Source organism: Triturus cristatus, chromosome 5_1 (assembly GCF_964204655.1).
Source record: "Triturus cristatus chromosome 5_1, aTriCri1.1, whole genome shotgun sequence".
In the NCBI taxonomy this organism is placed as follows: Eukaryota; Metazoa; Chordata; class Amphibia; order Caudata; family Salamandridae; genus Triturus; species Triturus cristatus.
The window spans coordinates 422,288,728-422,313,363 of record NC_140587.1 but is presented as its reverse complement, the minus strand read 5'-3'; the positions used below and the strand labels follow the sequence as shown (position 1 = coordinate 422,313,363).

Sequence of the window (24,636 nt, the reverse complement as noted above, 5' to 3'; positions counted from 1 at the left end):
TGACATGTCGACCTAGTAAGGGCACACAATTGCCAGGCCCTTCCATTCTCTCACATCTAAGTCATCCCTAAGGTAGCCCTCTGGGCAGGTGCAGTGTATTTAAAAGATAGGACATGTAGTGGTGTACTTTTGCATGTCCTAGTAGTGAAATGCTGTGTATTTCATTTTCACAGTAAAAACGCCATCTCTCCCATAGGTTAGCATGGGAGTTGCTTGGTAACACTTTACAAATGTAGCTAACCAGTGAGAGCTGATAGAACAAGCATTTGCAATGCAATAGGTCTCACATTTGCGAGAGTTTGAGCTATTAGCATTGTAAATGACAATGCCTTTTATTTATGTTTTTAAAAAAAACAAAAACTTAGATAAAAAGCAGTCATTTACAATGCCAATAGCTCAAACTCGTATAAATGCGAGACCTATTGCATTGCAAATGCTTGTTGTAATATTTATGAGCCCAAAAAGACCAAATCTGTCTTGTGACTGCAGTGATTGAACTACCATTTGTGGATTCCCCTGCTTTCGCAAAGCGCTCTAGGCCGGGGCCTTGGTATCTCATTGTACTTGCCTCAGCCTGGTATTGTAGAGTTGTAATATGCATGACTAATGCGCACAGTTCCTTTGCAGCTATTGCTGCTCATCCTTCAGGTGAACCTTGCCGGGCCTCTGCTGCAGAGCGAGCCCAAGTAAATCATTTCTCATATTTATGGTTTTGAGCCTTCCTGTCTTGTTATGGCAAACAGTGAAAGCACATTCTTGGCCACCTGATTCCAGAATGGCCATATATTCTCAGGGCGTGTCTCGTCTCCGGACTCTGAAGCACAACTATGTAACAGGGTGGAAGGAGCGGGCAGGTGAAGGCAGAAATCATCCTGAGTTTACAGCATCTTTGAATTTTCAACAAAAAAGTTGAGGTGTATTATCCAGCAGTTAATAAAGCTCTCCTTTTCCCTTCAGTGCATCACGCATGACACCATAGCCAACTAAGGTAGTTATGCAGAGAGCTCTTTTAGTCTGGTTACCCAGCTCACTCTTTTGTATCTTTGTATTTACCGTCAGGCGGATTCTGTGTATAACTGAATGCATTTGTTCTTTAAATATAACTAAAGTGACTGTAGCCGTCACGTGAAATGTCTCTCATCGCCCCAGTACCCTTGCACTGTTCTCTTGCTGCATCACCCGTCTTTTCCTAGGTCAGAGAGAAAGGAAATGAGCTCCTGACCTCTCATCCCAGTGAGTGTGTAGAATATAGTCTGCTTGCGCTTTATGTCTTGGAACCTGCACCCCAGGACCCCAACCTGGGTCACACACCTGCTTGGGATAAAGTTTCACCAACGATGACCTAAAATTATCCCCTAAAAGCTTATTCTGGCTGATGGTTAATGCCACACTTGTTTGTTAGATGGTTTGCAAGTCATAGCACAACTGTGGCGTCAGTGCGCAAGGTTGCTGAATTGTATTTAATGGAGTTGGAGATGAAGCGTTTTTGGAAATGCTACGTCAGTAAACACCACTTCACTCAAAAATGAGACCATGGAAATCCAGCCACGACCTGTGCAGGTAAGAGCAGTGGGGCCAGGTGGGGGGGATTTCGAGAGACAATGATGAGGGGAAATTAATTATTTAATTTAATTATTTAATTTTCCCTCATGTTCGTCTGTCGAATCTTCCCCCAACCTGGCTCCACCACTCTTACCTGTACGGGCCGTTCCTGTGCAAATCTGATACACATGTTGATCAAAGTACACACGCTACCTATGAAAGGATAGTGTAGCATAACTACTCGACATGCAGTGGCTGTGAGTTGAGGTTGAAGTAATATCGATTTCTTAAGAAGTTAGCTGCTTCTGTGGAAAAGCACAATGGCTTACATGCAGCAGATCAGCTGTAATTGTGCAGTGGAATACCATGTCAGGCAACAGAAGTTAGCAAAAGAATAAAGTTTGTATAAACTCAATTTTGTATTGCACAGCAGCTCACACACTTCAATGCATCTGTGTGTTCATTCCTTCACTAGAAATACATTATACAATATAGAAATGTATTCTTTTTTCATCATAAATAATTATTGAAAAAACTTAAGAGAATGAGAAAAAATGGGTACAGAATAGAAAAATAAAAAATGGTAATGATATAAAATCTTACACTTTTGCTAAATAGTTCAAGTTATGATAATAGAAGAACACAGGAATTATATTGTTTTACTTTCTTCAGGATGCTTGTTGACTAAACAGAATATCAACATGTTTCAGCCCTTTCATTTTGCAGTCCTTATTGGCTGCCAGTAAACGGCAAGTGTGATTTTCAGTCTTATTACAATAGTTCGTAAATGTATATTTGATGGCTCTCCTAACTACTTAAAGAAAAGGTATCAGTTCTGCTGGTAGGCCTTAACCTGTAGTCTCAAAGCATCATGAAGGCTATTCTACTCCCCCTCCCACCTGGAATTATAAGAAAACCGGAGCTAGAAGAAAGTTGTTTGAACATTAGACTTACTGTCTGTGCATTTCTTAACCATTGTCCATCTGGCTGATGTGGGTCTTGAAGTTTTTCAGAAGGCTGGTGAAAACTTTCACATTCTAATCATGCCACATCGTTTTAATATTTATTGGCCCACCCCATGGATTTCTGAGTTGGTTTTAGCCCTTACAAATACTAATTACTATGATGATGTTGCAAGTCTGGATATGATTTTGAACTGGAAATAGTAATCTTATGTCCTGCGATTATGCGCAAGAAAATTTTAATATATATTAATTATCTGTTCCTGGGTACGTTTCTATAATATGGTACATTTGTTATTGTTAATTGGCACTATTTGCCCCACCCTCCTTTGGTCTCCTCCTATTCTCTCTCTCGCAGTAGATTTCTCAATTCATTATTCATTTCAGAGCACTTTATGGGTACATAATAGGAATAAGAGTAATGACAAATTTACCGACAGGTATCCGTAAAAACTATGTTGCCCACCTACAAGCAACTACTCTGTTAGTTTCTGGCAAGATCAGATCATATTACCCCTATCCTGAAGACTCTAAATTGGTTCTCCATTGTGGCAACATGCATATTCAAGCATGAGTACATAAGGCATTAGAGGAAGACTTGGCAATCTGACTTATGCGGCAAACGGTCATCTCAGGAGGCTTGCGCTCACTCTGAAGTACTGATTCTGTGTGTCTGGATACACCATTATTCAAAAAGCACAAGATTTCTAAACCAGTCGGTTTCAGGCTGTGAAATTACAGAACTCCATCCCTCCTACTGTCAGGATGAACTCTATATAGGACAGCTTCAAAAACGAACTTAATAACCCCCCACCGTTTCAGCTGCCTGCAGGAAAACCGCCACCAAAGAATCTCAGCTGTATCTGTTGTGAGGATTTTTTTGTAACCAATCGTGATTTATTACTTTGATCTACATGATATTCTTCTCTGAGCTCCTCTTTGCCCCATCAAAATACTTGGTATATTGTCCATGATTCCTTGTCGGCTGGTCCCTTCAGTTTACTCTACCCATCCTCTCACATTGTAAGAAAATTCATATCTTTGTATTCTTACTAATAGTTTGTACATTGTTGTAAATGATTTTTTTACATCTGTCCCTTCCAGACTTTACATCCTATTTTTTAATTGAATATTGCAATTAGCTTGTTTTGTACTCTGTCCTTCTTGCAAAGCACTTCTTACTCTTTTAGGTCTGGTCCGCACTATTTAAGTCTACAAAAGTCTATGGTCTACAGGTACCTAAGCTTCTGATCTAAATGAAGACAACAACAGTAAGAACTTTTTTGCTGTAGGCCCCGAGGTGTGCTTGTGACGTGGGCCACAATGAGCAGGAGGGTTTGATAATCCTGGATTCTCGAGGGATTCTTTGACGTTAAGAAGGAAGACGTTCCAGAGGGGAAAGCATTGGATGAATCCGTCCCAAATCCCTCCTTGTGTTTAGACAGATGGATGGATTGAAGGTTCAGAAAGTTCCAACTTGAGCTCCTTGCGGAAGAGGAGTGATTTTATTTATAGTGAGACGGAATTGGGGAAAACCCTAAACAGCTTTCCCACGGCTGATGGAATACTAATCCTGGCAATTGGAATTTTAAAAACAGGATTTAACTACAGTGTGTTGAAATGGCAGTGTTTTGCGTTGAACTAGTAAAAACAAATGTGTCCAGCCTGCAAATATGTGCCAGAAAAAATGCACATCTTTGAGTCAAGCTGCGAGGGATAGTGAGTTTCCATTTCCTTGCCCTCAGCTAAATTTAGTTTTTGTGCAACTTACTCACTTCTTTGAAGTGACTAATATTGTAACATTAAACTCATGTAATGTTTTTCTTGTGCTGTGTAATATATGGTATTGAAATGTAATCTTTTTCCTGGTGGAGCTGTGCGAGCTGAGAGCTGACTTTGAATTGTAACTGAAATGCACAGCAGGTACCTCTTGAACGGCACTTCGTTTTTGATGTGCATAGCCTCGCTGTTTCCTTTGCCACATGTAACAGTTGGCCCGGCTAATAGCTGGTAATGCTTTCCATGGATAGAAATTCTAGCATGCGATTTCATTCCGTCTTTGCCGAGATGACAGTATTTATTCATTACTGGGATTAAATAGGCATCCAGCTTTGCTTTCTTTGAAAACTTAATGCAGCCCTGACATGTCCAGCATTGAGTCTTTAAAATGGGCAGGTACTGTAAGGTAGGGGGTACCTGCCCGTCTTTAGTTTGAAAGTGAGAGGACCATCACTTCTAAGCAGGGGTGCCATGCTTTTAATGGCAGAGTACCTACACTTCAAGATGGCAAACATATCTTGTGATAGCGAGGACCCTGCATTTCGAAATGTAATTTTAAAGCACAGTCAGTACGGTTGGTTACTGTTGTGTAAATTGCTGTAAGAAGACTTTACTTTGTTGTCCCATGGTGCATTTCATGGAGTCGTGCTCTTTTTAATGAAATTCAAGCCATGATGAAATTTAAAAAGAGTTTTTAATAAAGTCTGTCGTCTCCTGGGCATACGGTTTGGCTCTGGAGAGAAAAGCTTCCGTAAACACGAGTTCACTTTTCTTTCTCTACCATCAGTGTGTGCAGCTATTTTCCTTACATTAATCTATTATTCTAGATTGTGCATGTTTCAGTTCAAAGATACAATTGTGTTTGATGTAGATGGTTGTATTGTAAGTAGATTCCATATTAAGCTTTGTTGGTTTGTACCACAAATGTCTACACAGTTTCTGTGCTGATGAAATACTGGACTGAGGTGAATACTAAAGCTCACAGTATGTGGGCCGCACACAAAGGAGGGAAACCATCTGCAGAGTAGAAACTGTGACACATTAATCGATATTGATTTGTGGCCAGATGTACGACCTGCAAAATAGCACCTCGCAAATTGCGACTCGCAATTTGCGAGGCGCTATTCGGCATGTACAACAGTGTGTTTAACACCGTTTGCGATTCACAATGGGGTCGCAAATTGCAAGGCTCATGAATATTAATGAGCCTCTCGCAATTTGCAAGTCCATTGGGAATGACAGGCCCTCCCCAGAGTGGTGGCCTGCTGGGCTCAGCAGACCATGTCTGAGACTGCTTTTAAATAAAGCAGATATTTTTTTTTAATGCAGCCCATTTTCCTTAAGGGCATTAAAAAAAAAAATGAAACGTTTTCGTTTCATTTTTTAAGGGCAGGTAGTGGTCCCTGGGACCACTGCCTGCCCTTAAAAAATATTTTTAGAGACAGTCACAAAGTGGAAGGGGTCCCCTGGCGACCCCTTCCAAATTACGACTGCATTACTCTTGAAGAGGGTGGTAATTTGCGGGTGTTTTGCGACAACAATTGCGATCACAAAACATTCATACATTGCTTTGCGGACGCAATTAGGAAGGGATCGCCCCTTCCTAATAGCGACTTGCAAATCCTAAATAGCGAGTCGCAAATAAATTGCAACTCACTATTTAGGAATTGAACATCATAGCCCTGGGCCATTTTGCATGCGCAAATGGGTCGCAAACCCGTTTGCGAATGCAATTTAGGGTCGTACATTTGGCCCTAGGTCTTTTATTGGTGAACAGTTTCCTTTTAAGGAAGGAATATATGTTGTACATTGAGAAAGCTAGTCTGTAGACTGTATCTGCCAAACTTTGCACAGAGAACATCAAGCCATAGCCATGTAGTTTCTGTTAGGTATGTTTTTTTAGGAAAGATCATTTTTCTGCTCGAAGTTACGTTCCAAACCACAGGTTAGCCAGTGGGGACTCATGGATTTCTATTATTCCCATCTGAAAGTTAATAGACAAGAAATATATAATTCTTTGAACAGTATCCTAGCAAATCATGGCATGTGTTTCTGTATGCCAGATGCAGCTAAATTGATATTATTTTAAATTATATCAATGTTATAATTGTACTACCTGGAGCTAGAGATGTCTTACAGAGACCTTATTGAGAACTCTGTTTCTGAAGGCACCTTTTCTTCTGGGGTCCTGGCCTTTAATCATAAGACCAAATATCCCATAGATTGGGTTTCCTGGCCATTCCCAGTGGGTGATTCTTAGTGCACCACAAATAAAACGTAGCTTTGTAGCAGTCACCATGCCTAGTACAGTGAGGAGCCTAACATTCTCTCACCTGCATTTGATCCACTCTTGGACAGCTCTCATAAGCTTTCACAGCTTGAACTTCAAACGTTCGCTGGTGTTGCCAATTAAATGTCCAGGATGTCAGTCTACTTCGCATGGGATTTCACATCCTCCATGCTCCTGTGCAAAATTGTTATTATTTATTATTATGTATAGATTTGTAAGGCGCAAAAGCTACTCAATATAGTTTCCCGAAGTTAAGTAGCAAGTCTGAACCCTAAATAACAGAGGTACTAGAAGGAAGAACCAAAGAGCCAGGTCTCAAGAAGTCTCTTTAAGGTCAGATTGTCCCTGGAAGCTCAGAGCTGAACTGGGAGGCCTGGCGGCCACATAAGCAAAGGAGCTACCGCCCCACTTTTCTCAGTCTGAAATGAGGAATTACTTCCAGAAAGGGGCTGTTTGACCAAAGAGTTCTAACTGGTTGGTAGGGTGTGAATCTTTTTGACAAATACAAAGGACCTTTGCAGTGCAGTTCCTTTAGACCTGGCTGAATGCGGGCTCTCCTCGAGCATAACATCCCATTTATGGGGCTCCGATTCAGCTTTTAATAGTACTACCCCTGATCTCCCATGAGATGTAGGTTTTCAAAATTAGTAGTCCAAATTTTCACCTCTACCTTCACTAGATAATTCCAGTAATCTCCACCACTGTTCTAAGAGACTTTAAAAAAACCTATCCCCCTTCCTCCCTGTCGCTCTCTCCAAACTATTCCAGGGACCTTCTGTGATTTGCACCCTTTACCATTCTACCACAATGTACGCACTGAAACTTTCAAGTTTGTAGCATTATGAATTCAAACCAGTGCATGGCCATCCCTTTTCCATGCAGAATTCAGGCCATCAAGTGTTAACTTCCATGTTATATATTCAGCTTAAAACAAAGGGATAAGAGACACAATTTCCGACTTAGAAGACCTTTAGAACTCCTCGAGTACTCTCTAAGCCTTTCTTTGGTATGCATAGGATAGAATTGTTCTGAAAGTTGTTGCCTTTCTGACTCGACAGCCTAAAAGCACACATCAAAGCCCCCTTACTCCTTCATGGCCATTAATGTATAGAGGGGGGTGGGGGGGGGGTGGAGGTTCCTATCATTATGATTGAAGAATGTAGAGGCAGAAAGACACAGGTATCGCTTCCATTTCCTTCAGAAGGCATGGGCTACAAATGTTCACTAACAAATACATTGGTCAATTTGGAGTTTGCTGTAAGAATTATGGGGGAAAATCGTATATTTTTTGGGTTCCTGTGCAGCAGAAAAAGACCAAGATTGCCCCTGATTGCTTCTACCTAAAATGGTCTGGCTTTGTTTAAATCTCCTGCATTCGTGGACTGTGGCAGCTGGAAGCATGCTGCTACTGCAGCCGGGGCTGTGCACGCTGAGCATTGTGTGACACATGAAGGGTGAGCATCTCTTTCCATGTCATCGTGGACTCAGCTTCCAGTCCTAAACTTTTCACCTACAAATCATTGCTTTCGCGTGTGTCAGTCTGATTAGTTACATGGAAGGAACCAAGATCACAACACCCATAATGCATAAGGCTGCCACACAACAGCCTAGGAATGGAAACTGTGTTTGTAATGACAAGGAGAGCAGTGGTTACCTTAGTCACATATTGCCTAACGTATACATCAGCATCAGAAAGATTACTTGGAAAAACGACAGCTTTGAAAACCTATTCTGTATTCAGCTTTAAAAATGAAAAAAGCATAAGGGATGAAGGTGAAGGGGTCATTTCCCTGCAATCCACCATTTCATCATTACCCTTTAAATCCTCTTGAGTTCTAAAACTAGCTTCATCTTGCATAATGGAGCACAAAAAAAGTGTGCCGAATCTTTTAAGACATATGCTTTCATCTCGCATATTACTTTTTTACATATTTCATTTTATTTGGGATTAATAACAGAAAGTAGTACAGGTGGACCCATAATCTCTTTTTCTAGGTGCCAGCTGTCCAGAGATGTGTTGCCACATGTCTGTCTGTGAGGCGAGAGTATAGGTGCTCATACAGAACCGTTTCCCCATTTCTCTTGGGACGCGTGTAGAAAGTAGATCATGTCTTGTTTATGTAGACCATGTAAGTATCTTCTAGTCCCTCCGAAAACCTTGGCTTTCAACATTTTATTTGCTTGCTGCCCTGGTAAAATGGAATCTCACGAAAGCTGATCATTGCTGTATTTGTTCTGTTTTTCCACAGGTTATGTGCAGAGTTTAATAAGGCGTGTTGTTAATAATGTCAACATAGTTGTCAATAATCTCATTCTGAAGTACGTAGAAGATGATATTGTTTTGTCCGTCAATATCACCTGCGCAGAGTGCTACACAGTGGATGAGTTTTGGGATCGAGCTTTCATGGATATTTCTGGTGAGTACTTTGCAGACTTTCTCTAAGCTATAATATTTCCTTGAAGTAAACATGCAGATTGTGGGGTCACAGTGTATCGTTAGAATACTTGTGCATGTTCTTATGCCTCCCTTGGTGCCTATCCCCCCCACAACAGAGGATTCTGAATGTGAAGCCTGCACATAAGTCAGAATTGATGTACCGTAGCAAGTAAAGTCTCAAGGCATCTCTTTGGCTTCAGTTCATTTCCCTACATTCTCAAAAGGAGGGTAAAAGTAAAATATATTACTTCTGTGTGCAAACGTCGCATGCAGTGCTGATCTTCTGAACATTTCTGGTGTTTCCGGTTAAGTCATCGGGTTGTTAGAGCTCCTTTGTTCCAATAAGAGTGTAGTTGGTGTCAGTAATAGTTCTAAAATTCATGAATGAGAACTGAGAATGTCCTACCTTTTTCTAAAGTGTCCCAAACTCTGCGAATTCGTTTCGGCACAGAAACCATATAAAGTATGAACATAAAACACACAAAAATCTGAAATGTACAGAAAGTATTGAGAAAATATGCATAGATATTTGATTTAACATTTCTCTGATGAAAAACAATCCAGTAGGTTCTTAAAGTATAATTCTAAAAAGCTAAGAAGCAAGAGCTTGGGAAATATCAGAGGTACTCTTTTTCAATGTCAACCCCATTTTGTGTGATCTGATGATATATATATTTTCAAGTGCTCCCTTGCAATGTAACACATAGATAAATCTAAAACAGAAACAATTCTGAGATCTGCCATACTGTGCCATCCCAAGTAGCCAGGGAGTGGTATCTGCTGGCTGCAGTGTAAACCACAGGGCGGCTTTCTCTTTCAGCTACGGATCTAGTGCTGCGGAAGGTGGTCAACTTCTCTGACTGCACGGTATGCCTGGACAAGAGAAACGCCAGTGGGAAAATCGAGTTTTACCAGGATCCGCTTCTGTACAAGTGCTCCTTCAGGACCCGCCTGCACTTCACATACGACAACCTGAATTCCAAGATGCCATCCGTTATTAAAGTAGGTGCCATTTTATGTGACAGTCTTTCAGATTCAAGCACATGAGCATCTGGAGAATTTAACTTTATTAAACATTGTTTTATTCGTTGTATAGAATACGTTTACAGCAGAAGGCAAACCCATGGCCTGAACTATGCAGCTGACAGGGGCTCCTTCTACTTATTAAAGTGCTCCTAGAAGCAGTTTGGAGTAGTTGTTGGCTCTTCCCCAACTTTGAAAAAAAACTTTTTTTTATTAGGAAGTGCGTTTTGATATAAACAGTGTCAAAAACTGTGTATGGCAATGTGTGTTCTGTTTTTTTTATTTTTTATTTAAGATTCCATATATTGTCTTGTTGCACGGCCGATTTTGGGATATTGGTGTCAGAATATCAGATCCATTTAACAAGTAGGTGCTTTTTAGGTCGAGCATTCGAGACCTCTTGTATATACTTTAGTATATACTTATTATATACTTATATGTGTATGTACTTTGTGGGCTCTGGAGATCTGCCCTAGGACTTGTCTGCTTCCGCTTAGGGACTTTTGTTCTGTTCAACTTCCTTTATTTAACTGTCTTGATAGAAAACTAGTAGAGGTCAGTAAAATACCAGAATCACTTTTGCATTCTCTAGATTCCAGTCCATAGAAATTGTCTTCCACGAGTACTTGTAGACAATAATATTTTTTTCAAATCTTGTATTTTCAGTGTTATGACTACCAAAGGCCCTGATTTTATATTAAAAACAGCTTTGGACTCTACCATTTTCTGCTGAAAGGCAATATTTCTCTCCATGTGTTCCCATACCTGGCGTGTCACGCAGTTTGGTGCTCACTTTCCCTCTATTTTAAAGAACAGTAGATGTTTCAGCACCCAGGCTAATATGCTGCTTAGCTAAATACATATATGGTCCCGAAGGCGAGACCGATTGCATTGCAAATGGTTGTTTTTGTTTAGGACAGTTGTGATATCTGTTCAATTTCACACCCATATGTTGGAACGCCCCCTAGCCGACCGTATTAGATGCTACTCCAAATAAATGCCCCTATTTTACCAGCAATGACGAACAGTGCAGAATTTTGCGGCACTATTATGCTTGATCTCGAATTGCATTATCCATTTCCTAATAAAATTGGCTGTAACTTACCATTGTGGTATAATGTTAAACTGTAAGCAGGCCTGGTCTTATTTGCCCAGTTAGACATTCAGTTATTGTTCACACACACACACACTTAACTTTGTGATCTGTGGGTATGTGTGATTCATATCAGATAGTTCAGTGAGCATAGCCAGCAAAAAGGTTGTTGTCTTGAAAGAACCACAGGGAACTGTGATCACTGTACCTCTCCAGGTAGGCCGCAGAAGGTGGGAACAGTGTTGAAGTGAAATCCTTCAGAAGAAAATAAAGCAATCCAGTTTCATTTTGAAGTCTTACTTTTACTTATCCTATTTGTAAGAAAGTATACCTCCAGATAAGAGTTAAATATAGGAGTACAGCATTCCATGGTCGAACCAAGTTTTATCGTCACTGGTCACCAAAAATGCCACTTTCAATCTTTCAGTCAATTGAAGGGACGTCTGGATGGCGATCCTTCACCTTTAGTCATTTATATGTGTCCTGTGGTCCCGAAAAACAACCAGGCATATCAGTGGGCACTATGAATGAAGGCAGTAACTGCATTCTCAACTTACAGTCCCACTTCAAAGTTCTTCTCTCTAGTTAAGCATGGTAACGCCTCCCACTCGCTTTATTTTTATCTCCGTTGACTTGGATAATCTCCAGCTTTAAAGAACGACCTACAGCTGTTCCAAGGGACTGGCTGTCCCGGAGATGTCCATGATTGGACCGAGCAAATATAAATAGACCTGCATGTAACTCGTGGCGGCTCCTCCGATTGTCATTCTTTCGTATTGCAAATGTATGCCTTTACAGACTTTCACTGGTGATCGACTTGTCCTTTGGGAAGTTTTCTGTGCCTGCTTCAAACATTGTGGGAAATCCAAAATAATGTTTAGTTTGGCAATATTTCTCCTTTTCTGAACGGGTCAGTATAACACGCTACCTCGCAGGGCGTTATTTTGCAACCTGATCTACATTTCCCGAGTCTCAGAACATAAATGGAGTATTAACACTACAAACATAACGTGGAGAGATGACAAACTTTTCTGGACTTCAAATATGATTTTTCTTTTCTTTTTTTATGGCACCCATTATTCCCTCTAACCAGTTCTTTAAACAGTCATAGATACCTCTTTTTCCAGCTACTTTTCTGTGTCTCCTGCTGTTCATATTGACAAGAATGTTATATAGGTGCCTCAAAAACGACAGCAAACTTAGATTGCCCTGGTTAGCGTTTCTGTCCATTGTTCTGGATTCGAAACACCACAGTTCCTTCTGTAAAACACTTTGTTGTTTCAAGTAACTACTTCTAGGTCAAAAGTCGCACTCCGAATTAACCTCTTCCAGGAGCTCAGTAAAGGAAAGTGCCATCTCGTATTTGTCTCATCCAGGACACATGCCAGATGCATTACTGGGAGTCTTAGTTTGTTAGCTCAAGAGATTAACTACTGAAACTTCGATTGATATTTTATATAGCGCTTACTATCTCTCACAAGGCATTGAAAAGCTTTATGGGCATGGAGCATGCTACTCCTTGGGAGCCCAATAATCGCGAGTAGACACGTGTGAAGTGAGTAATTAAACAAGCAATTTTCATTCGGACCCTTGCAGTTTGACTTTTTCTTCTGATGCAGATTAGTGCAAGATTTTGCAGCACCAGTTAATTCTCAAAACTCCACACCTTATGCTTGAGAACAACCAGCGACTAGGGGGCGGAGGGTGAAACATTTCCCCCTTGGTATAGATATAGCTCCTGAGATACAGCGAAATAATTTCAAAATCCTAGTTGTTCTCTATTTTGTACTCCAGCATTCACAGTAGAAATCCCGGTATTATTTGCATGGTTGATATGTGTCGTCTGGTCACACGTATCCGTGCTTAGCTCTGCCACTGGAGATGGAGTGGTTCAACCCTATGCTGTGGCAAATAATGTGGTGGGGTGTCTGCATGGTGTTGCGATACTGGACATGCTCTGACGTATAAATCTCCTGGTCTTTGAGCAAGGAGGCTAATCTGATGAAGAAGCCTAGTGCACCTTGGGAGCTCTGCATTACCAATATTAAATGTATTCTTGAGCAGGCGAGGTGTTTTCTTTGCACTCTCAAATCGTGTTTTCTTTCTTTAAGCGCTCCACCTACTTCCCCATTTCCACCAAGGTCTTCCCCAATATGAAGGCCAGTGTTAGCAAGAGAAAGGTAAACGTTTTAAGGATTGGTGAGAAGAAATTAAATGTAAGCTTAAAACAAAGTTGTGGACAGTCTTCTGCTTACTGCACATTTGAAAACTTTATATTTTTACAAATCAGTTTGCTCGCACTTCGGAATCCTAGAGCACTGCACCGTAGTTTCATTTGAATACGTTATGTACTTTGTACAGCAAGAAGCAATGTTATTGTAACTGTCACATTTCCCCAAAGACGAAGTAAGTATAAATGCACACAAAGACTCACTGTCTCTTCCAGTTACCCTTGGTTCATCCAGTGTTATGTGCAGCGAATCTATCTGCTGACACTTTACTTTATCAAGCGACCTTCGCCAAACATTCAATTCTGTACCTGTTTCTGCAGCATCCCTCTGCATGTGTACATCGTTTTCAAGCCTGACAAATTCTACCACGTCACAGGCTCACCAAAACATTTTACACACTTTCCACAGAAGACCATGTCTCTTTGCCTATAAAAGCGCATGGCATAAAAACTACAACATCTGCCCCCATCTCCAGTGTCTGGTGATGAAGCTGAGCAGACCGTGATTTATAAAGATTTTTTCTGAATGGCTGTGTATACACTAAGGGTCCGATTCTGATGTGGTTTGGAAAGCTTCCCGACCAAATGGGTTTGGGAATGGTTTCCAAATGAATCTGTTTGGGAGAGTCCAACGGACAGAGTATGATGCATTATGCTTCCAGACACGATTTGGTTGGACTCCCATTGACTTCAATGGGAGCCTTTGTTCCGACCGAATGCATAGGCTCCCATTGAAGAAAGGGGTGGCTGGGGAAAATCGGGCACACTGTGGCGGGCACCCCCTGGTGCCTGCCACACTGTACCTGGCTGCTAAGGGGAGGGACCCATGGGTACCCCCACATGCCGATTGGGAAGGCTCCGGGTGCAGGGGGCCCCACTACGGGCCCCCAAAGTTGGATTCCGATTGCCGATGTGAGTCAGACGGCACAGTTCGGAAAGGCTGTTCAAATCCAGCATCGTACTCGGTGGTTTGGAAGTGCGTCCCATCGCGACCTACGATTCTGCTCCGTACGGTTCAGTCATTCCAAATGCCGTTGGGTTCGGATTGGTATATTCTTAAAGCCTAACTCGCATTGTACTTGGTCAGTCGGAAACTTTTCCGAGTCAGTCGGAAAGACATGTTCCTGTTCCCATTTGGAAAGAGCAAATACCGTTAGGAGGCATTTCTAACCTCATCGGAATCAGTCCCTAAGTGTGATTTGTAGTGTAGGGGACAGCCTGAAAAATGACCAGTGTGGCAGAGAAAACACCTCTGCCACACTTGGGATGGAATGGTGCAATTTTGATTTCCCCATCACTTGCAGCTCCTTTCTGACTTGTGACAGCACCTGATTTCATAGTGGGAGCTGCAGAAGACTACAGACTCATTGGCAACTTTTTCTTCGCCTCGTGGATCAACCCATCTTCTCACTTATGGTTCTCGACATTTTCTTCTGTCCTCCATCATGATTCTATCCCATTGCCACTAGTGCCTTCGTGACTCCACTCCCTTGCAGGCATGTCCCCTCGACCAAACGTGGGCTTTTGAAATTTCCTCCCACCTCACTTTGAAGATAATATTTCTCAGGCCCACTTTTAAAATGTGTTGAAATGATTCCCAAACACAGACTATGTCAGGAACACTTTCAGCATTTCTCTCACAGAAGTGACATCGCCTGAAATGGTTGTTGGCTCGCCACCCTACTTTATGTAGCCATGCCGACACCATTTTGGTGGCGTTGCCTCCACCTGACGAGACTTCCCTTGGCAGATCCTGCATTGTCTCATCCATACGGATCGCTGCATGTCCCCATATGGTAGAGGACGCAGAAGAGAGCAGGCAAGAACTCTGCAGAATGTATTTTTTTTCGCAGAGGCTGAGAATCCAATGACATCATACAATGTCATGATTTCAAGGAAAGTTGGAGAGAGTCCTAAAACAAAGATCAATCTCATCTGGTGTACCTTGATTTTTCTGGAACTTACAGAAAAATAGCGCTTTCCATCTGAAGGCAAAAATTAAAACATAGACACAGTTCATAACATGTATGAACAATCGAACTTTCACACGTTTATTCCCATCTCCTGGCCTCCCTTTCTCACACTCCCTCCCTAATGCACATATAAATATCAGAGAAGATCATCTATTACCTTTCCATTGATACTCTTTCTGTGCATTGAATTTGTAAAGACAAGAGCTTTCCTTTGAACAAATCTCGGATAGCATGTCTCGCGTATACGGTTTGACACGACATATTTTATGAAGGGTTGCACTATATCATCCAATTTCCTTCAATGGTTCTGCGAGTCAAATGCCATTTTTCTTATTCTAATGTGGATCAGACATTAGGTAAACTCACAAAGCCACTTGATGCCTGTTTGTTTTATCCAGAAGGTTATGGTGCACAGCCTACCTGCCAAAAGTAGTATTTTGGCCAAGACTCACTTTATTTAAAGAGTTTCTAAAGCGTTACATAAACTCGAAGACATTGTAGTGCTGTACCATGGTATACGTCCAACAAAGTAGTAGAAACCTAATCTATCAGTAAGTACTATCTGGGCATAAAATAAACACAGTTCAAAAATGGAAAATAACATTTAATTGCAACCCAGAATTTTAAAGAAAGCGGCAGCCTAGGAAATCCAGGAACAGCTGTGTCAATTGTTGCAGAAAACTGAGTGAAGCCTATAGTCTCAATTATGTTATCAGAGAATCCCACAACATCCCTAGACTTTACCTATGAGTGACTATTACATGGAGACAGTTTACATTTTGAAGTCTCCAGCCTCATGATGTCTCTATTTCTTGTGCTTTAGCGTTCCTCTTAAAATGTACTTTTTTCCTGCTTAGGCATGTAGGCTTCATGGAATTTATGTATACCATCTTGTCAGGAGTGCCCAGTACATTCTCAAGTGTGCCATTTATGAACTTCAGACCTGCATCTATGTACTCAATAATTTTACCCCAAAACATGGTTACCTTGGGGAAGTCCAACAATATAAAAGAGTGCCAGTGTGACTACGGGCTCACAGTCCCTACAGTCGATCAATCAGTCAGACGTGGACTGGATAAACAGTTCCCTCAACCATGTGGGTGTCATGTAGCAGTAATTAACACTGTGGAGTCTTCTCATCACCTCCTGGCTTACTAAATTGTGTGTCCCCTTGTATTTGTCCTTTCAAAGGTGGCTTACCCTTTCAGCTAATATCAGACCATCCAACTAAGAAAATACCCACTTCCTATGGACAGTAGTACATTCAAGACTCTTGCTCTTGTTTTCCTGCTAACTACATATAAGGGCTGGTGGGATAGTAAAGCAGTTTGCTCGACAACAATTTGCATTTCCGTTGTGCTTGTATTACAAAAATGCATGGAAGTGAGTTATGTAAGGAATTTCAGTGACATCTTGATCTTGGTCCTCTGACTTTACATGGTGCTGTACATAGTCCATCCATACCATATGCTGAGAAAAGTTGTAGATTGAGACGTTACAGCCTGGTGGTACTTGAAATGCATGCATGGGTGGGGTGTGGCTCCCTGGCCGCAACTCTGCAGCCCAGTAGTCCCATGCAGACCAAGGCCAGGCATACCCCATGCTTCTGACCAACACCTTGGTGGAAGGTCTCTTGGAAGAGAGTAAAGTGTTGTGCTATCCATTTGGTGAGAAAGTGTAGTTGGAAATGTGGAACAGGCCTTCCAATTTACAGTGACTCTAAATTTGGTAATCCCACAATATCCTCTCTAGCAAGATAGATCAATATTCCCTCTGGCTAGCAAGTATGGGCAACAGCAATGAATTCGCGATGGGGGATAGAGTGGAGGAGCCAATGGGGCTGGCGTAATCCCACCATCCACCTTAGCCCGTTTGGAACCACAGCCTCGAGGCTCCAAAATGAGCTCACACATAAGGACCAGGATTGTTCTTGATTGCCAGTGCAAGTAGGAAGGGAGCATTTTAAACTGTATCCGAGTCAGACATGGGCCTCTCCTTTTGTCTATTTTTTTTTCTCTTGGAGACTACTAAAAAGTGTTTCAGCAGTTTCCATGAAGGGTAAAATATGGTCTCTCCCCTCAGTCACCACCTTGCTAGGATCTGTCTGTCGCCGCCAGAAGCTCAAGAAGAAAGTGCCCCTCTGGGGCGCACTTGCTCTTTGACCCAATATCTCATCTGTAAGTGCCTGAATATCTTTTCCTCTGGGAGGCGATATTCCTGCCTTTGCTTTATAAAGTGCTTAATTAGCTCCATATTAAAAACTAGTGCCAGCCTTTTACAGCCCACTTATTTAGATTGCCAAAAAGTCAAACTCGTATTACTTGATGAAAGTGTGGGACTGCCAAAAATAGCTTGTCGAGGTCCTTTGAAGGCAATACGCTGCATACCAACTACCAATTTAGACCGGAAAGATCACGTAATGTAAGTAATCACATTTTCACACTGGGATGAAGGTCTGTGTGCCTAACGATCAAACCACTTGTCAGGATCCTCATGTTTTTCACCCAACTCTTCCCACATATGCATGCAACTACCGTTCACCCCTCCAGCCAACCATATAGATCATCTTTAGAGTGCTTAAGTGACATAATACCACATTAGACAGCACTTGACCACTATACAAGTTCCATCTAACATAATGTTAGTCTCAATGTGTCCTCATCACCATATGCCTTTATTAAAAGTAAATCTCCTATTCAGAGCTAGGGTATATTTACCTTAACTCACTAATGAAGGAGCCTGTTTGGCTTGAAGCTGCCGGGGGGATTTTTTGGTAGGCCTATGTTGAGTACATCACAGTAGTCCTTGGAAGGAAGAATTAAAGTGCAGACCACCATTTTCCACATTGTTTCCGGTAGTGCATGAAGGACTCTTCCCAGCAATTTCAGATAATAAAGCAACAATGGAGTTAGTTTGATTGCTAAAGGAGAGGGTCTCTGTTCATCTTTACCCCAAGATTTTTTAACACATCTTTAAGAATAGGAGCGGGTGCCAAAGTCTGCTGGCTACCAGTCAGGGGCACAAGACCGTGAGTCACCCTAAAAAAGGAGCAGCTCTGTCTTGTCCCTATTCAATTTCAAGGAATTGGACCTCATCCAGTCAGAGCTTTATTAGCTGTATGTTGGCTGTGGCTGTCTGTGCACATTGGAGTCAAAAGCAAAGGAGAACACAATTTGTGTATAATCATCATAAGACATTAGTGCAAATAAGCTTAGAAACGGGAGTGATGTAAATATAGTAAATATTGGGGTGAAAATTCAGCACAGAGGAACTCAGCACTTCACTGGATCTAAAAGGCTTCCGATACACTGCATGAGATCTATTGCACATTAAGGACATAAATCACCAGCCACTACAGTGCTGAGTCTCACATGCCAATCTTCCTGAGTCACTTGGCAATGGAGAGGTCTGAGAAGCTATCAAAGGCTGGGATGAGATCTAATAAAATCAATGTAGTGCAACGCCCACTATCTAGCCCTCCATGGATGCCATCGGTGACTTAAAGTAAAGCAGCTTCAATGCCGTGAAACAGTTCAAGTAAAGCAGCCTCAGTGGCTTGTAACTGTTGGAGACTGATTGGTAGGCATCAAAAAGATTGTTGGACTCGATGCAGGGCGTCAACTAGAGGTTCATCCCTTTTTCCAAAATACCAGCTGGAAAAGGAAATAGTGAGATTAGCTGAATATTTCTCAGTCTCACTTAATATAATCCTAAACTTTTGACTGCTGTTGGCGTTGGAATGTTTGGGGTCACAAAGTGATCTACAAACTCCCTTGGCAACATCCGTTCACTGGCTTGGAATTTGAAGGCACTGTTTGAGTTGCACGAGTCAGAGATGGGTGAGGGCAAATTTGTGTGGCTAGTGTTCTGAGGTTTGAATACTCAAAGAAAGCTACCCCCTAAATGTACTTTGTAGGTCCAGAAGATAATGCTCCTGTCAGACCTAAATCTCTTTATCTTATGGCCAATGCAAGGCTCAAAACAGGCTGTCCCCCAGAAATAAGTCTTACCATGCTTGAATATGCCAAAATATATTGTTTTTATTAATCATTTTCTTTTTTGTATATTATCACATATCTATTAGTAAAAGTGTGTACAGAATCATAATGTAACTTGTTTTTATTGGCATTTGTTAGTACAGTCGTTACATATCCGTATTGAATCGCAGTGTTATAAAGTACATATTTCCAGGCAGGTGATATCTATCTTGACATTTATAATTACCTTTACTTCAGTTATATGCAATGCAACAGGTGTTTGCCATATTAAGGAACAAACCAGGGAGGGGGAGAGCAAACTAGGGGGTTGTCATGGACTATCAAAGAGGGGCCAGCCGGACCATATTACATGTGGTTCGTTAGGGAACTGGTGAAGCAACACAGTGGGAACCCCTGGCCGAGGGTATTACCATGCAGGCGGACATACGGCATAGGTGTAGGCACCGGAGCAGCGGGGATAGGAAACCTAGCCGCTCCCGGGTAGGTGTGAAGGATTAGGGGGGAGCGTCATCCGAGTGGGAAGTGTGTACAGAATCATAATAAATAATTGATTCGAATTTTTATACAGTAGACATGTACAGCAATTATTGTTTGCAAATAAAATACATAGAAAAACAAATATATTAATACACATAATACATGCACATAACCCCCAATCAACTATTACTCACATCAAGCAATCTCACCTCTCATACCACACTCTCGTGAACAAAAGTCTCACACACAAAAATGAGTGGGGAACCCTCAGAAATTGGTTGACATACACCGATGACAATAGTTACGGACTGAACAAATCACAATTTTGATCCGCTTTGGAGTGGTCCTTAAGGGATTCCCAACCATCTGGTCAACATACGTTTCGGTGGGAAAAAGTAGCTTCCACCTTCATCAGGACCACTCTTATCGGTTACTTTCTGGAGAGTGGAGGGGGGGCATCTGTGGGCAAATGCACAGTGATTGTACTGATATGTCCATATTAAGGGACAGCCCACAAACCAGGAAATGTATTAACAAAGAAACATTTTTGGCTGGTGAAGGGCTTATTCTATAAGTGCTGCAATGTAGCGATTACTTGAATCTTCAACTTATCAAAAGCCTCCACCAGGCTAATAAATAAAGTGCTTATGCACTTGCGTGTCTGAAGCCAATATTCCTAAGAGAGACATCCAATTGAAGCAAAAGAAAATGAACAAGCAAGAGGACACCAATAGCTCGTGGTGCTGTCACACTAAGTTCCTTGAAGAATAAAGAAAAAATAAAATTAGAAATGAAATGAAATATAGAGAAGAGGAAAGTAGCCTCCCCATGTGTGGCTATATCGTTTTACGATACAGATAACTAGCTTGAACATGAACCCAGAAAAGTCTGGAGGTTCCTCTGTTGTGTTAGGAGGGCAATGTAGGTTGCAATTCTCACTTGTCGTACAGCCAGTCCATAATTAGTGCAGAATATGCTATGTGACTGCTATTGGTGGATAGTAGGCGATTATAGTTACTTATCTGCAGGCCTTCTGTATGGAGCAAAAGAGTGCAAATGCCATAACTCAGTGTGTCGTGCCTGTAATAGGAAATCTCAAATTTCTATTAATGTATCTGGTTATCTTACCAAAGGATTGTAAGTCTGGACTGAACCTCTGAGGGGGAAAAAAAGGGTAAACGCCTTCAACTGAAAACGGAAATCCTCTGCCAAAAACCTTTTTTAATGCGGACCTGATAGAAGGACAGAATTGCTACGTAAGGTGGTGGGCCAATGCAGTGTCTAAATCCGTTTAGGCTGGTCGCAAACCATGTTGTTATATAGACCTGATGGGGATAAACTCCGATCCCCGAGACATAAGTATCAGACAGCTGTGGGGCTCAAGGGGTCCCTCCTGCATGTGCGACTAGAGCTAAAGGCAGCTACGCTATGTTCCTGCTCCAGCAAAAACATATCCCCCTTACATGGATCAGAATACATGCGTCTAATATTTACTTGACATGTTTAGCAAGTGGTTGTGCTGTACCAATAATCATGTGAGAAAATATCTTGCCCATATCGAAATTGCTACCGGGAGGAAAAAAGAGAGGCAGTCTCAATGTGTCGACATAAAAGTTTCTCATAGGGGGTAACGGCCAGGCTTATCAAGTCAACCCTCAACCGATATATACCTCCCAGGTACGCCTAAAACCCCATTTTCACTTACTTGAAATGAAGTGAATTCTATTTTCTCGCGTCTCCTTCTAGCTGGAACTGACGTACTCGCTCACTCACATGACGGACTTTAATATAGAGGCTAAGTGGGCGGGTAGCGCCTGGACATGTGGTGTAGTAACGCCTACCCGTTAGCATTTCAATGCTCTCAAAGCTGTGCTCTGAAACAGTCGCCATCTTGGGTGTATACACTACTGGATCGAGTACATCTCTGAAAGGCCTCCTGCAGTTATCATGTGGTTAATATGTCCTAAACGATTTAAACAAGAGAGGATATAAATTAGGGTGAAGATTTGCCTGATTCATGCCTCTATCAGCATGTAGAATACATCAGAGCAACCTCTGATCTTGAGCAAGCCCAGCAGGGCAGGTACCATGCTGGAACGGGCTAACTACGGGAAATGCAGATATGGTTGTTAGAGAGAGCCCTCGCGGGGGCTCAGAAAGATTTATTTGAATCTCATTATGATTCCCGATTATATGGTACCAGGTAAGTGGCACATCATTAACTAGGTAATGGTCCGTGCTGAATAACGGTGACTAAACATGAAAAAGGAAGAATATTAATGCAGACTAGGAGTACTAAGTGAGTGAGTGTATTTGAATCCAATGATAAAAGCGATAGCGGTGTGCTCAATTGACACATTTAAAATGGTCCACGAATATGAGGAGGTCTTTTAATGATTGAACGCTAAGCGAAATATAAGTATGACCAAAACCCACCAATATATGGGGCATATCCAGAATGGAAAACAATTGATACGATATAGAAGAGAGTGCCGAAGGAGGCCATGTGCCAGTTTATGTAACATTCAATACAATCTCTTCATTCAAACCTTCCTCTACTGTATTCAGAGAGAAGATCCAGAATGTCTCTCTCTCTTTGAGAACTTTTTCAGTCGGTCGCCTAAGCCTGGGTCGTTCTTTTTCTAGGATGAGTCATTTCATTTCATCTGACGTATGTTTAGTTTCGCAACAGTGTCAGACCAATGGTGCTTGGAGTTTGATTGCTTTGATAGCTGATTTATATTCCTCTGCAATGCTTAGTGAAATCCACCTAAACGTGCAGTAGAAGGCCAAAGCAGTCACAGACGGCAGCTGTTTCAGTGGAAAAGAATTAAAATGTGTATAGTTTGGGTCTGCAATACTCTGAAATGATGTGTTGATGTTATCATGGTGGCTAATAAATACACTCGTAGGACTTGCAGCTGTTTAATCCGAAGGTGTACAAAACTGAAAGCCATTTCAAACGGCGGAAGATGGCAGACTTCGGTCAATTGATTATTGCAAGATGTCCTTTCAGCAAACGTCATGGCTTTCATTCTTCCATCTTGCACACATTATGTGACATGAAAAATCTACAGAAAATTGCAAATTCCAAATGATCGTAAAAATTCTTTCCAGAAAAGGCAATAACAAAGCCACTCTCCCATGCTGGAAGATAAATAAGTCATCTACATATACTGGAGGACTATATGTGGAGGAAATGTTCTGCACGATATGTGTATTAAACATGCATCTTGCAGTGATCTTCAGTGCTCTGGAAGCTGGTACTCCTGATTAAAGGAATGCCCATGAGTCAGCTCTAAAGTATTCGTCTGAGTTGCTCAAAGGAATCTGGCTTTGAGTCACAATCAGACATTGTGAAAAGAAATCTGACATGTGTTCTTTGTCTCTGCTTATAAATGGCTTTGAAGATCTCTGAACTAGCAAGAAGAAAAAATGATATTGACTACTAAAAATAAATCCAGTGTGACTGGATTCAGCAGCCACATTTCAATTATATAAGACACTGATCGTGTAATTAACTCGGATTTATTCTAATTGGGATTCAAAAGAAGCGCATTACATGTCATTCTTCTGATACTTAATTTAAAACAAATCACTGCCAAAAAACAAGGGCATTTGTGTGTGGTTATATGGACCTCTAAAGGATATCAAATATCCTTTAGGCTCTTTTAAGCAGCCCTCTGTCTCTGGGCCTAATAATTCCAGGCCTGGACACCGAGTCCGGTTTCACTGTGTGCAAATGCACATTTGGTAAAACTGCAACAGGGGCTGTGAGGGGGACTGTGCATATCTTCCTCCATCTCCTGCAATAGTCTTTCATTGATACCTCTGAACTATTATGTATTGTTATCCTCTATGCTTACTATTTTCTTGTGTATTCTTTTCAAATAATACTCTGCAAACGCTGTAAAGCGCTCCAATACCCTCGGGTCAAGTTCTTGCTATATAAAACTCAATAAGTAAATATGCTGGCGAAGGTCACATAGATTCTGCCTTTCCCGGAGTCATGCTTGTGCATTGTCTCTTCTTTCCAGTGGGTCTCAGAAAAAGTTCAGGTGCTCTGGACGGATGCTTTCACGACTGGGTTAGCACTAAATACCACCTGACGATATTGCAGGGATGGGGAGGAACCAATGCCTCTGCCCAGGAGCACAGAGGAGCGAGCATACAACGCTAACCATACCCTGTCCTGACCCCCACTTAACACCCCACCCGAATTCCACTGGCCCTCCAGTTGACATGTTAGGCCTTTTCTAAGGAAGTGGAAAACGCCAGTGGATTTGTCCCTGGGTTAGGAAAAGAAGACCAGAAAAGGACCATGTTTTCCTGGTCGGCCGGGTTATTCACCATTCTGTGGACACATCCCGTAATTGTCCGGTTTTGGTGCAGGAATGCCGGCTGGGATCCGAGATTCTGGCTTCCCCGTGTCTCTGCCCCAAAATCCCGCTAACATGTATTGAGCGCCTTAGTGGTGCTTCTGGTGTCGGAGGGAGAAAGATGTTGCTACCTTTATGAATAGAAAAACGCACTGTTTAATGTGGTTGCAGTGAACGTTTGAAATGCATAGTGTATGTCTGGTGGTGACTTATTTGTTAACGTGCTTTTGCTCAAAACTGTACCTTGGCTGTGGTAAATCTGAGTATATAACAAAACCGGTGTGTGTATCTAGCACTTTTCGGTCAGTGATTGCCAATGTCTGAGCTGTTGTAGAGTTTGCTAGAAAAAATGAAAACATAATTGGGACTGAAACATGCAAAGGTTCTACTTTAAAAGACAATAAAAAATATAGTACCTAAATAAAGTGTAAAGTAGCAGAGATGCCTAATCGG

General features: G+C 41.7%; 1 protein-coding gene across 1 annotated transcript in view; it reads left to right on the top strand.

Annotated features, from left to right (window-relative positions):
• The window catches only part of VPS13B (vacuolar protein sorting 13 homolog B), a 2,934,705-nt gene that overhangs the window by 215,161 nt on the left and 2,694,908 nt on the right, over positions 1 to 24,636 (top strand). The window contains exons 5-6 of the mRNA XM_085605186.1: positions 8,823 to 8,990; positions 9,831 to 10,012. Coding sequence (XP_085461312.1) covers positions 8,823 to 8,990; positions 9,831 to 10,012 — 350 coding nt within the window. The remainder of the gene's footprint in view (positions 1 to 8,822; positions 8,991 to 9,830; positions 10,013 to 24,636) is intronic.